Below are 15118 nucleotides of genomic sequence, written 5' to 3'. Positions count from 1 at the left end.
GAGCGCAGAGTTCTGATACAAGGTGAATAAAAACTAGTCTGAACAATTATGTTACTCAGATACTTTATATCATTATTTCCCGTCACCTTGTCAAATTCTGAACATTAGAAATTAACAGTACGTAGTACTGAGATCTAGGCAAATCTATTTCCATTTTTTTATTTATATAGTTTTAATATGTGTTGACTGACAGAGTCCAGGAACAGATATCAAAATATAGCAACGGTGTGCCGAGAGGAATAAGACAAATTACCTTTGTCTTCCATTATGATCTTTTCACACTGGACATCTTTATTCTTTGGAGCGCCATTAAATGTTTGCATCATCCGTTCGACATACAGGTCATTGCCTAATCTATTTCTACAAAGGACTTCATAATTCTTATTTTTCAGTCTGCAAAAAAAGCAAAAAGTAGCTGAAGGATTAAAAACTTTCTCCACTGCACGGTGTCGGGTGCTTTCACTAGCACAGAGTGTAACAAATGTCAAGTGAGCGTCAACACCTCCGTAGGAAAATACGTCACTACCTCACCACCGAAGGGCTGTTTCGCGCTGGGCTCCCCAGCGTCCACACTACCGTCAGAGTTTACTAATGTTCAGAGAGTTTAGGGACTTTAATAGGGACATCGAAAGCTACAAATTTGTTCAAAGTATTACTGTTGCAGCATTGTGCGCATGCTGTGTTCATAACTGGTTAGTTGTAAGTATTTTTACATTTTTATTTTTCTGAAACAGGGTTTCTCTGTGTAGCCCCAGATATCCTAGAACTCACACTTGTAGACCAGGCTGGCCTTGAACTCACAGAGATTCATTTGCTTTTGCCTTCCCAGTGCTGGGATAAAAGGCGTGAGGTCACCACTGCTCAGTCTAGTTATAAGTATTTTTAAATTCACATTTTAATTTTATTAATCTGGGAAATATTTCTAATCTCCCAGTGTATATATGAATGCCTCAGTTGGGATGACTCATTGTTCCTTTCAGTGTAGTCAAAGAATTTAGTGTAATTCTACTTTGAAATTTTAATTTAAAATGATTATGCCCCTCCCTTTATTATGAAGTGATCTTTTTCTAAGTATTCTGTCTGCTTTTTTGAAGGTTCTGAATTTTTTTCCTACATTTTCTTGTACTTAAAAAAAAAATCTTCTTTGGGGGTATAGGGTTGGCCCAGTGGTTAAGAGTATCTACTGTTCCTCCAGAGGGCCGGGAGTTGGGCTCCCAGGATCCATACTGGGAAGCTTGGTATCACATGTAGCTTCAGCTTTAGAAAATGTGACACCCTCTTCTGGTCTCTCCTAGCATCTACACACATAACAGAGTGAGCTAGCTCCCTCCCTGTCTCTCTCCTTCTCTCTCTCTCCCTCCCTCTCTCTTTCCCTCTCTTCCTCTCTCCCTCTCTCCCTCCCTCCCTCTCTTCCTCTTTCCCTCCCTCTTTCTCTCCCTCCCTCTCTCTCTCCCTCCCTCTCTCTCTCCGTCCCTCTCTCTCTTTCCCTCTCTCTGTCTTTCTCTCTCTCTCTCCTTCTCTCTCTCCCTCTCTTCCTCTCTCCTCTTCTCTCTTTCTCTCCCTTCCTCCCTTCCCCCCACCCACCCACACTTAAATAAAGATAAACCTTGAAAAAAACCCTCTTCTCTTCACATCTGGTTTTCAGGAGTGTCAGCACAATGCCCCGAGGCTTTTTCAGTTGATCTCATTTTTGCTTCTATACAAGAGTCTGTTAGTGGCTCAGGAAAGCCTCCCGACTCTGGTCCTCTGTGATTTATTGTGTACATGTCTGCAACACTGACAAGCTAGACCATTACTTTTATAATCCATTGTCTCTTTACATTTTATTTCCTGTAGTTATTCAGACTTATTTTTTTCAGCCATTTAATCTTTACTCAATTACATTTAAACCAATGTTTGCTTTTTGACAATAAAGTTCTTATCCAAATATGTCATTCGGAGCTTAATGTGAATGTTTTAACCATCTTGATTGCTGAAACACTTCACAACGACTTTGTATTTTGTATCTAATCATACCATAGCTCTAACACCCTCAGGGTCTGAATTTAGGATCTGTTGCTTATCCTTTAATAATGACTCCGCTTTTATTGATTTGGTATATTTTTTTTTATCAAATTCAACCCGAGGGAATCATTTTTAGTTTACTTATTATTGTTCTATGTGTGTCAATTATTTAAATGTATGTGTGATATATGCACATGTATGTGTGGTATATGCACATGTATGTGTGATATATGCACATGTATGTGTGGGTGACTGTACATAGAGATCAGAGGAGAATGTCAAGTGTCCTGTCACTCTTTTAATCCCTTGAGATAAAGTCTCACTGACCCTGGAGTTGGGCCAGCAGCCAGCAAATCCCTGCAATCCTTCTGTCTCCACCCACCCCACCCCTGCTCCCTCCCCACACCAACTACACAGGTCTCTTATGTGGGCACTTGGGACCCTAATTTAGGCCCTCATGCTTTGTATATATGCATATACTGTTTTTATTAAATCACAGGAAGGAACATATATATCTTCTACCTCAAACATTTATTCTTTTTGCTGAGCCCAACATCCTCTCTTTTAGCTATTTTGCAGCATACATTGACTGATCCTACAGCTGTGACAGGGCTCTAGGACTCAGTCCTGGTAACTAGAACTTTGGACCTGCTGACCACTGCCCTTTCTTCTTCAAAAGTTCACATAGTTACACAGGCTATGCTAATGATAAGGGCTTTTCCTATAGAAAAATGTCATGTGATATAAACATGTCCATATAAGATCATAGAGTACATGTGTAATTTCAAGGGCACATTTCTAGAAATCTCCAAGGACTCTTCAAAAGAACCTCTAATTCAGCGTCCGAGCTATATAGAAGCAACACAGACAATGGAGCTATACATACACTATTTTCTCCGCTTCTTCAGATTCTACTGAGTGTATGACTGTTGGCAGGTCAAAAAACTTCAGTGTTTTCGTCTCCGTGAGAATGATCTCTATGTTCTTCTCCAGCTCTTCCTTGGTTAAAGATGTCTCAGGTGTGGTTCTCAGAACTCGCACATCTAAAATACACGCCATAGTAAGATCACCCTGGAACTGCTCCTGTGCACACTTCCTAATCGCTAAGACACAATGATCACACACACATGGCGAGTGTGCACACTGCCTACTCACTAAGACGCAACGACAACACACACAACATGTGCACACTGCCTGGTCACTAAGACACAATGGACAACACACACAGCAAGTGTCTTTATACAGCAGTCTCTTTAACTTTTGTGAAAGCACCTGGAGAAGTCAGCTCTGTTCTGCTGCTACAAGCATTAATCCCAGCCTAGTCTCACTAGGTCACAGTTCCATGGGCAATCCTGTTACAATTATCCTGTACTGTTATGAGGGATTTTAAAGTAGCTGTTGGTACTACTGAGAAAGAATACAGGACATGTGTGTGGGGAAAGTCACCTGACCCTTTGAGGCCTCAACAACCTTACTACTTTTTTTTGTTTGTTTGTTCTTCTTCTTCTTCTATTTTTTTATTGGCCTCTCTAATCATCTTCAACAGGAGATAAAAGACTCTTCAATGGGTCTGGTTGATTACAGGTGTAAAATGGTCCCAATGTTCACACAAATAAATAATATGTTTTTTAAAAATGAGTCAAATTTTTCGAATAGTGAAAGGCAAAATATTCTAGGCAAATTTCACTAAGGACAGAATTTCAGAGCTGAGAAAGGGTTATATTCCAGGGCTGGAATAAGCAGGAGTAAGTTGTCTCATGCTCCACAGGAACAGGGAATTTGGAGACTGAAAAGAACAGGCTTGGACCCGGCGGTGGTGGAGCACGTCTTTGATCCCAGCACTCGGGAGGCAGAGGCAGGCGGATCTCTGTGAGTTCGAGGCCAGCCTGGTCTACAAGAGCTAGCTCCAGGACAGACTCCAAAGCCACAGAGAAACACTGTCTCAAAAAACAAACAAACAAACAAACAAAAAACCAGGCTCTTGATCCTCTGAGTACTCTTTTAGACCATCGGATGCTGGCTAATGGCTTGGCTATATATAAAGTAGCCTGGCAGCACAGACGTAGTTCTAAAAACAACCTCACATGAGATACGGCACATATATAGAATCTAATGCGAAATATCAGTTATGTATTAGAGCTGGGGAAAATACGTCTTCTTAATGGTAGAGGAACACACTATCCAGACAAAACCACGGAACAGCAAGTAGGCTTTTGTGCAGGTCTATCATCTTCTGAATGTTGCATGAATTTTTTCAATATTAAAAAATGAATTCTAGCAGCACTGTGTACCTACAGAATCTATTTCATGCATCAAGATTCCCAGCTCCAGACAATAGATGGAGACTACACTTGCGTCTCTACCTAGAAACCTATCAATGCACTTTTTGCTCTCAGCGATGGAGGAAGCACATCTTTCTCCACCCCTGATGTTCGAGAGATCTCCAGTTGTGTATTGCAAGCATGGCTCCCTTTTCACATCTTTACACAGAAAGCCCCTGGAGAGGGACAGGAAAGACTCTGAAGTAGTCTACAGTATTTAATGAATGGGTAAGACATGGTCACCCTTGGGGCTTCAAAAGCACTTTTACTCATAACACAGTATTTTGTTTCCAGTACATCTGCCCTTACCCCGTGTTCTTCAATTAATTGAGAAATAGGTAAGGAAAAGATCTATTATCTGGTCACATTAAGAGACCTCAGTAAGGAGCAGTTCAGGAAGCCTTCCTTGAGCTGGTGTTTAGCTACAATGAGTCTAGTGTAATTACAATCAGACTGGGTTACAAAACAGTGCTTCTCTCTCTTCGCAAATGCACATGTGCTAACCACGGGTACTTTATGAGTTCATGTAAAAGGACCTACTACTCATTTATCCCCATGCTGAGCAAGTGCCAGTCCGTGCCTAACATGCTGCTCCATCATACAAATGACAAGCTTTCCAAGCACAGCCTCCTTTCGGCTCGGAAATGTGTATGTGTCAGAACACCCAGAAGGCTTGTGCAAGATTTCAAGATAGTTTAGAGTAATTCGTTTTTTCATTTTAGAGTAGTTCGAGGTGTAGAACATCTGTAAGAATGCTAGAGCGTGTGTAGACCTGCACTCAGTAGCCCCCACTTTGAACATTCCTATCGTGTGCCTAGAGCAGCTAATGGGCCGACAGTGATACTTCGTCATCTGAAGCCCAGGTTTTATTCCAGGCTGCTTCATTTTTAATGCCATCTAAACACTCATAATTTATCCTAAAATATCAGCCCAGACACCACATTTGAACATCCTGTCCCTTAGGTTTTCCTAGACTGCGGCAGTTTCCTGTCTTAGAAGGCTGAGTGTTGGCCATGCATGTAGAACATGCTTCCATTTAGGACTGCCTGAAGCGGGACACGGGTTACAGGCTTCGGGAAGGCAGCAGAAGAAGAGCTAGACTGACAGCGCATCAAGCCTATCAGTACAGCTTCTTGCTGACGTCATCACCTCTTAGCTGAGACTGGTTTCTGTTTTCATACTGTGGTCTGGTGAAAGCCATGATACAAAGTCCGCATTAAAGAGGATAGAAACTCTACTTTGAAGGGAAAATATCCACATAAGTATTTAGAGTTCTCTAAAGAAGTCTATCTGCTCTCCCCTTTACCATATATCTAAGTATGGGCTCCTGGATATTGTCAATGAGTTCTAAGCCAGCACTATACTTTCTGATGTTGAACTTATATACCTTTGGCTAATGGAACACTAATGGCTGCTGTGTCCCTGTCATTCTTTTTTTTGGGGGGGAGGGGTGGAGGAAAGGCAGGGTTTGTGCAAGTATGTTTTTAACTTTCTAGTTCATCTTATATATACCCAAGGCTCAGAAATCAACTACTTCTCCAAAGGGCCCTATTTCTTTTAATGAAGAACAGTATGCAAAGCTAATAGTGAAACAAATGTTTTATAAACAGGCCCTTATTTACACAAAGAATATGATTACTTATTACAACTCAGGACAAAACAAGATGAGGGGCTGGAAAGATGCTCAGTGGTCACTACTACTCACAGATGAACCGAGTGAGGTTCAGTTCCTAGCATGCGCGTGAAGACGCATGATGGTCTGTAGCTCTAGTTCCAGAGAATTTGATGGCCTCCCCTGGCCTCCCCAGGTACTGCATACACATACACACATACACAGGCAAATACACATACACAGGCAAAACACCCATACACATAAAATAAACACTTATAAAGAACTTCAAAGTGTTGACTTATATCTACATGTACAGGAAAAAATGAGAGTTTCTTTTTAGGTCTCTCTCTTTCTCTCTCTCCCCTTCCTCTCTCTCTCTCTCACACACACAACACACACACAGGAAAGGAAGTATCATTAAAGATTAAACTCAGGGTCTTTGATGTAGGCAAATGGTCCCCCACTGAGACAGGTCCTCAGTTGCTTTTTATCTACTCTCAGTCACAATTAGAAATTAATCTTAAAATGGTATAAAAGCTGTGCCAAAATAACCTAGGTTTCACAAACATTACAAAAAATGACAATTTCCATGTGGGGAGTTAAACCATTGAAAATACATTAAAGCTGTAAGATTGAAAGAAAATTGCTTTTATTACCTGTAAAACTAGCCAGTCTGTCCCTCTTGTAAGCTGGTTCTTCTAGATCCTCCGTCATTGATTCGGTGGTGGACACACTTGACTTCGACACTGTGCTGCTCCCCATGACTGACCTTTGAAAGTTATTAACACATTTGGTCAATGTCCTTATGAGAAGCCAAAAGTGTAAATTAGACTATATCAACAGATGGACAAGTTAAACATACTAGTCATACAAACAACATAAATCATTATATCTTTTAAATCTTCAGTTGATTTTTCATGTCCTTTAAAAAGTGAAAGTATATTTTAGAATAACATATCAAATCTCCACCGAGGACATCAGTGTTCCCAAGTATATTTTGAAGGACTATTTAAAATATAGCTCCCTCTCAGACTCCATTTTCACTATCTCTTCATCATTTTGTTGCTGGGTGTTTTAGCACCTCCATCCTAGGAGTCTGTTTAGGGCCTCAGGCAAGAATAGTCTTCTCTTTGCTTCTGCACATTCCTCATAACTCGGCTCAAAAGTTCAATTTTACAAAAGTCCTCTCGAAAGGTAACAAGACACAGCTACACTGTAGAGTGCTTTCCTCCTCGGGAAAGGTAACCTGAGACACAGCTACACTGTACAAAAGGAAGCCTTCCCTACAAGAGGGGATGGGGGAAGCTCTTGAGACTAGGGAGGTTAAAAAAAGGTCATGTCTGGAAAAAACCAGTAACTTAGAAGAGTCTTAAAGGTCCCTCCCCAGAGTAAAGGAGTAAAGAAGTCTGGGGAGGAGACTTGAGTGGCTGAGCCGCGGGGGAGGAGGGGCGGGGGTGGGGTGGGGTGCAGACTGTGGGGCTGTGGTGCTGCCTACAAGCTGTGCAGAGCTCAGGGGTGTGGCTTGTGGTTACCACGTGGGATCGCGAGTTTCTCTGAGTCATCCCAGTTCCTGACTCCTGTTAGTAATGCCAATAAAGACTCACGTTCCACCACGCTGTGCTGTCATGCGATCATTAATTTGGTCAGTCATGGGTTTCCTTTAAAATTTTAAACGAACGATCATAACATTACTCTGTAACATCTTACATTTAGGCTTTCAATTGTTTACAAAGGGGTCAACTTTACTGGAAGAGCCCTTGTTTCTTATCTGGCGTTCCATGTGGCTCGTGTGTGAATTGAGTGTAGGGTCTAGAGCAGTGTGTGTGACTGCACTGTATTCTAAATGGCAGCCATAAAACCCTAAAGAAACTGGGCCAAAATATTTAATTGCGATTTGTGGCCATCTGTGAAGCTAGTCCTTTCGGAAACCTTGGGCAATCTCAGACAAACATCTACACACTTTTCACAATGTTTTAGAATTTGTGGGAAATCTTCAGTCAAGCTCTGGACACGAATATAAATCAAAACATAAAAGCTAGAACACTAGGATTTATCGATTGAAGTCAGAAAAGTGGAAACATATATTCTGTATGTATGCAATATAAGCAGAAGAACAACATAAATGAAATCAAAAGAACTGGGGCCAGGATACTTCACCTTGTGAACTGCCCTAACATACTAGGGTTAACTGTATTTTGATACAGACTGTATGAAGAAATAAAATCTGATGCAAGTGATCCTTCTTGTGACATCAAGAGTTTGTTGGGCTTTGCTGTTCCCAGGTGTGGATCTGGATGGTAGAGAGGTCGGGGAGTAACATCAACGCCTCTTGCATCAAACACCTGTAGAAAATGGTTATTTAAACTGAATATCCAGACAAGAAAACAGAAATACGTATAGCAGAAAAATATTAAGTATAATAATGTTCTTAGAACAAGATGAGCATGAAAACTGAAATAATACAAAATTTTATGCTTGAAGTTTAACTAGGCAAAATAAAAACAATCTTACTCCTGTACCTACATACAATAATAAACACAGAGATATGATGTGAAAATGGTAACTGATCTCTGTAGCTGATCATTATATAGAGAAAGCTGGATGGCATGGCCAGTCACTTGATATGGCTTCTTTTGTTTTTTTGTTTTTTGCTTTGTTTTTTTGTTTCAAGACAGAGTTTTTCTGTAGCTTTGGGAACCTGTCCTGGAACTAGCTCTTGTAGACCAGGCTGGCCTTGAACTCACAGAGATCTGCCTGCCTCTGCCTCCAGTGCTGGGATTAAAGGCGTGCACCACGACTGCCTGGCTGATATGGTTTCTTGATGTAATCAAATGTGACAAGAAGCATATAGAAGCTGATGGTGTGACAGCAAACTTTTTAATTAATTACTTATTTAATAAGTCTATTTTTGGTTTTTCAATACGGTTTCTCTGTGTAGTCTTGGCTGCCCTGAAACTTGCCCTCTAGACTGGGCTGGCCTTGAACTCAGGAATCCACCTGTCTCGTCTCCTGAGTGCTGGAATTAAAGGTATTTGCCACCATGCCCAGCTACAGAAAACTTTTTTATATTAAGTTTTTGAAAAACAATACTATACTCTAATGACAATACACGGCAATCAGAAAAATAGAATACTTTATTCATATTGTTAATATTTTGGTTGATATAATATCATAAGCATAGGCATGAATAAAAACATGGTTCCAAGGGGAGCCTGCTAACGCAAGAGGAACCTGAGAACCTCAGCTCAGCACAGCTGCGGCAGCAATTCACTCCACAGTACCTGTGGAGTGTGAATGAGAGTGGCCCCAAGGGGCTCAGGTTTGAATGCATGGCTCCCAGTTAGTGGAGCTGTTGGGAAGGATTAGGAGGTGTGGCCCTGTTGGAGGAGGTGCGTCACTGGGCATAGAGTTAAGATTTTAAAAGACTCCCGGGATTCCCAGTAAGTGTACTTGCTCTTTGTCTCATGGTTGTGGATCAAGATGTGAGCTCTAAGCTGCTCCTTCACTCAGCCACCATGGACTCTGACCCTCTGAAATCATAAACCTAAATAGAGGTTTGTCTCATAAGTTGCCTTGGTCATGGTGTTTTACCAAAGCAAGAGACAAGTAACTAAATATTAAACTTCTATTTCCTATTTTAATTAGTTTGCTTCCAGTCTCATGTATATATGTCTCCTGATGGTTTTGCTTTTGTCTGTATATTGCTCAGATCTTAGGATTATTGTTGATGTTTCCATCCAGTTTACTCTAAGACATTCTTTACTATGCTCTCCAGGACATTGAATATCCCCTTCCCTTCTCACCATCACTCTAATACATTCTTTACTATGCTCTCCAGGACGCTGAATATCCCCTTCCTCTTCCTTCTCTCATCCTACCCTCTTCCCTTTTACTTCTTAATTATAACCCTCCACAATTTAGCAATGTCTAAAATCTGTGGGCCATAATAATCTCTCAACTTCGTCTTCTAATTACTTTACCTACCTCTTTCTGATTTTCCCTTTCCAAACCTAATTAATATTTAAGCCTGAGTATATGTCATATTATCATTGATTATTTAGCCTCCAATGGTTACTGAAATCAAAGGTGCCAATGTGACTAACTGGCTAGTACGATGTTTGCGTTGTGGGACGATCACGCAGCCATGACTGCTCTTGCAGTTAATATTCTAGTCGGGGAATGATACAGTGCTTTACACCAAGCACTCGGCTCCTGGACCAAGGAACTATTTGCTGAACTACACAATCACCAGTATCACATCCAAGTTCTACGTGAACATAGCAAATACTTTAATTGAAAAGAAGGTGGCTGATTATGTAACAGCAGATATGTAAATCCCAATGAAGCAACCAACACAACAGAACTCATCCAAAAGTTATGAATTCTATAGTAAAGGCATTTAACAAGAGTGAGACAGGTGAAATAAATCCCAGTCGGGGAACTTCAAAGAAAGTGCATATGTTCAAATAAAAAAATAAGTTACCGATTGAGAACATAAACAGATGAAATAAGGAAGGCGCTGCAAAAGATGAAATAGGACTTCAGCAAGAGCTGGAAATACTGAGACGAAACCAATCTAAAATTGTGGAAATGAAAAATGTAAGACAGATGAAAAAGTCTGTTGGAAGGCTCACCAATAGAATGGACAAGGAGATGACAGACCAGCCGACCTTGAACTGATGGAACTAGAGGGACGGATCAGTCGGGAGCCACGACACAACAGTGAGAATTCTGAGATACATGGGACAGTCAGAAACAGGAAATGCATGGATGGCAGGCACAGTAGGAGAAGAATCTAGTTCCAAAATCACAGGAAACCCTTTTTAAAGGATCAACAGAAGCAACTTCAGTCAAGAAGGAGACGCCAACACAGACACTGGAGGCTAAGTCACCAAACAGAAGAGGTCAGTCTCCCCTCATGACATCATAATTAAAACACTAAATACACAAAAGCATATGGAAGGCAGGCACTGAAAGTACATTAAAAGCAGCAAGAGAGAAACTCCCAGTCACACACTAGGGCAGGCTCATCAGACTGACAACAGGCCATTCGGCTAAAAGTTAAAGGCCAGAAGGGCAGAGACAGATTTACTACAAGTTCTGAAACAGAACATATCCAAGAAAAGCGGTGGTCCTCAATCTGTGGGTTGCAACCCCTTTGGGGGTCCAATGACCCGTTCACAGGGGTCACACAGCAGATATCCTGTATATCAAATATTTGCATTACAATTAATAACAGTAATAAAATTATAAATATGAAGTAGCAGCAAAAATAATTTTGTGGTTGGGGTCACCACAACCTGAGGAACTGTACTAAAGGGTCACAGCACTAGGAAAGCTGAGAACCACTGCAACAAAGACTAACTTAGTTGGCGGGAAAAAAAATGAAAACTTCCCATAAAAACAAAACAGATTAAAGGAATTTATGACCACCATGCCAGTTCTACAAAAATACATGTAGTCCTGGGGAATCCCTTTAACCCCAGCCTTTGCAGAGGCAGGCACACCTCTGTGAGGCTAGCCTGGTCTACAGAGTGAGTTCCAGGACAGCCAGGAGTACACAGAGAAACTTCATCTCAAAAACCAATAATAATAATAATAATAAATGAAGGAATCTTTTAAACTGAAGAGAAAAACAAATCCATCAACAAAGCCATGCTAGACTAATACTTAAGTGTGGGGGGGAAACAACCCTGGGAAACCTAAACATTATGCAATCAACAAAATGACAGGAAGAGTGTACATCTTTCAATAGCAACTGTGACTGTTAATGACTTCAGTTCCTCCAATCAGATGACACAGACTAGCAGACTGGCTCAAAGAGCAACTGGGCATTTGTTGCCTCCAATAATTCACCTAACACACACACACACACACACACACACACACACACACACACACAAAGACCTACCTTAGGATGAAAGGGAGAAGGTGTTGAAAGAACAAGAACCTAGGAAACAAACAGGTGTTGCTGTTCTGAAAGATTTCAAACCCTGAGAGGGCGTATAAGGGGCCACTGTGTACCAAGGGAACAAGCCCTAGGAGGCCATTATAATTCTAAACATAGACCCCCTGAACACAGGGGCACCTGGTGTAGGAAGTCCTTCTGTCTATGTGTTGCTTTTATTGGTTAATGAGTAAATCTGTTTGGGCCAGTAGCTTAGCAGAATAGGGCAAGGCGGAAGCTCCCAGCAGATAGAGGAGGAGAGAGCAGGCAGAGTCAGAGACGCCATGGAGCTGCCAGAGGGGAAAGATGCGAGTTGCCAGCTGGAACCTTGCATGTAGGCCATGACCCTCGTGGTAAAATATAAAATAATGGAAATGGGTTCATTCTAGATGTAAGAGCTAGCTAGCAATATGCTTAAGCTATTGGCCAAACAGTATTGCAAATAATAAAAGTTTCTGAGTGATTATTTTGTGGTCTGGGTAGTTGGAAACAAACAAGCAGCTTCTGCCTACAGGCACCCACTTTCATAAAACAAAAACTAGTCAATACAAAGCCACAATTAATCCTGGTATGAGTCATGGGTGACTTCAATACCCCGTCCCCACCAACTGACAGGTGTTCTCCCGAAAATAAACAGAGAAAGTACTGGTTCTTTGAAATGATGAACAAGATTTGTCAAATCCTCAGCTAAACTAATCAAAACAAAAAGAGAAACCCAAACAAAATTAGAGATGAAAAGGGAACAATTACACTAGATACCAATGAAATTCGAAGCAGAATCATGTTTTAGCTTGAAAACACCTTGTCCACTAAACTGGAAAATCAGAAGAAATGGATGAGTTTGTAGATGCATACGACTTACAAAACTAAGACAAGAAGAGACCAGCAAGTTAAACAGATCAGTGAAAACTAGTGAGGCTGAAACAGCAATTCCAATCTCCCAACTAAAATGTCCCTGTTGAATTCAATACACCCACCCCTAATTTTTAGATTGGGTTGTTTTCTTGACAACTGGTTTTGTTGTTTACATATGCTGGATAGTGACCTTCTGTTGGATGTATATTTGCCAAAGATGTTCTCCCATTTTATAGCTGCCTCTTCATTCGCTTGACAGTCTCCATTGCTGGACATAATGAGATTCCATTTTTGATTATTGGCCTCTTTTCTTGAGTAATTGTAACCCTATCCATAACATCCTTACCTATGCTTGTATCTTGAGGAAACTTCCTACTCTTTCCCCTATAGTTTCAGGTCTTATGTTGAACTCATCAATCCATTTGGGATTGAGTTTTGTCCAGGAGGGTTTTGTTTTATTCTTCTGTTGTCAAAATTAGGTGGCTAGGGTTGTGTGGGCTCGTGCTTGTGCCCTCTATTCCACTGCAGTGACCCAGGCGTCTGTTTTGTGCTAGCGCCATGCTGTCCAGAGCGCTAGGGTTCTTGGGTGCGGTCATACTTCCAGCAGTGTTACTTCTGCTCAGGATTGCTTTGACCGTCTGCGATCTCTGTTGCTTAGGCACTTTTGGAAAGCTATTGTGAATGGCATTGTTTCCCATTTTTTTCAGTTTGCTTGTCACTGATATAGTCGACGGCTAATGATTTTAAGTGTGCATGCATCCTGTTGATTTACTGAAATAGTCAAATAAAAGATACTTTAAATATTCTAACAGCCTTCTACTAATATTCACTAATTTATTTATTATGTATTTTGGTCTCTCTTATTCCCTTCAATTACAAAATTTTATTTTATAGTTATACAAAAATATAAAAATGTGATTAAATAAAATAGTAAAATGCTGGTAGCCACTGCCCCCTCAGCTACTCCTTTCTCCTCACAGACAATTACTAATTTCTTCACATTCACAATCCATTTCCTTCTTCCTGTTCATAGCGCTGTTAAGTATCTTTAATAGTTTATTCTATAAAATATACACACACACAAAGTATGCATGGAGCTTACAACCTAGTGAATTCTCTAGCCAAACAGCACTGTTGTATCCAATACAAAAATTCAACAGATTTAGGGCAGAAATTTACCAGAAGTTTCTTTCAGGAGAACTAGTATCTTCCATCCAAAGTAGTAATTACTTACCTTGACATCACATGCTAGCTTAGCCTGTAAGCTTTACTTAGATGAAGCCATATAAAAAATCATCTTTAATACTGGTTTCTTTTGTTCACTATTATGCACGTAAGATTCATTTGTATTACTGACTACAGCCACAGATCATTCATCCCATTATTACATAGTATTTAGTATTCCACTGTGTGACTTATCATTTTTTATTTATCTATCACGGGTATTTGTGTATTTTCCAGTTTGTTTTCCCTCCCTCCCTCCCCCTCCCTCCCCCCTCCCTCCCTCCCCCCCTCCCTCCTTTCTTTCTTTCTTCGTTCTTTGAGACAGGTTTTCTCTGTGTAGCCCTGGTTGTCCTGGAACCCACTCCTCTGTAGACTAAGTCAGTCTGGATCTCAAAGAGCTCTGCCTGTTTCTGCCTCCCAAGTGCTGAGATTAAAGGTGTGAGCCACCACTGCCCAGCAGTTCCGGCTTCCCAATCGTGCTGCTGGACAGGTGAGCGAGCATGATGGGTACAGGTACTCTTTGTCATGCCGATGCTCTGGAGTGGACCCTGAGGATCCACATGGTAGAAGAGGAGAACAGACTCTTGCAACCTGTCCTCTGACCTTCATTATGTGTGCCCTGGCTCACATATGGACACATACATGCAGTAAGTAAAAGCCATCAAACAGTGTTGCTATAAATATCATTGCAAATGATATGCTGACCTTTATGAATCTTTGTTGGAACTCTGGGTAGAGAGGATGTGCATGCTCACTTTTAAGATGAGCTTCAACGTGATTCCATCAGCAGAGACAAAAGGTCTGACTTCTCCAGATTTTTGAAAACACTTGATATTTCTCATGTGAGTTAAGGAAACTCCCTTTATTTTTGAAATGTTGCAGTCATACATTACCTTATAGCTGGCACCCTTTGTCCAGCAATGTTTTATTTTCCCAAGTGTAGCTATGTAAAGTTGTTCGTTCATTTACTGTGGTTATAAAGTAATGCACACAACTATTACACAGTATTTTACCAGTTTACTTTTAATAGATACGATGAACTGCTTCCAGGTTTTGGCTCAGTGAATGTGCTTCAGTAAACGTTTGTGTAGAGGTGTCTTCCAATACATCCCCAGGCGTCTGCCGATGCCGAGCAGCTGAGCCACAATATATATA

The 15118-nt window shown here is 40.9% G+C and overlaps 1 protein-coding gene across 5 annotated transcripts in view; it reads right to left on the bottom strand.

Annotated features, from left to right (window-relative positions):
* Positions 1-15118, bottom strand: part of Dnai4 (dynein axonemal intermediate chain 4) — a 66986-nt gene that overhangs the window by 32914 nt on the left and 18954 nt on the right. For 3 of the 5 annotated variants that reach the window (XM_050136058.1, XM_050136059.1, XM_050136060.1), the window contains 4 exons: positions 8095-8279; positions 6594-6706; positions 2891-3047; positions 254-393 (listed from right to left, as the gene is read on the bottom strand). In XM_050136058.1, coding sequence (XP_049992015.1) covers positions 254-393; positions 2891-3047; positions 6594-6706; positions 8095-8279 — 595 coding nt within the window. Of the gene's footprint in view, positions 1-253; positions 394-2890; positions 3048-6593; positions 6707-6799; positions 6995-7018; positions 7305-8094; positions 8280-15118 lie in introns of those variants that run through there. The other 2 variants (XM_050136061.1, XM_050136062.1) reach the window with 2 other exon arrangements.

Source organism: Alexandromys fortis, unplaced genomic scaffold, assembly GCF_014885135.2.
Source record: "Alexandromys fortis isolate MF-2015 unplaced genomic scaffold, M_Fortis_MF-2015_v1.1 scaffold_13, whole genome shotgun sequence".
Taxonomy (NCBI): Eukaryota; Metazoa; Chordata; class Mammalia; order Rodentia; family Cricetidae; genus Alexandromys; species Alexandromys fortis.
This window is presented reverse-complemented; position numbering and strand designations above follow the sequence as displayed.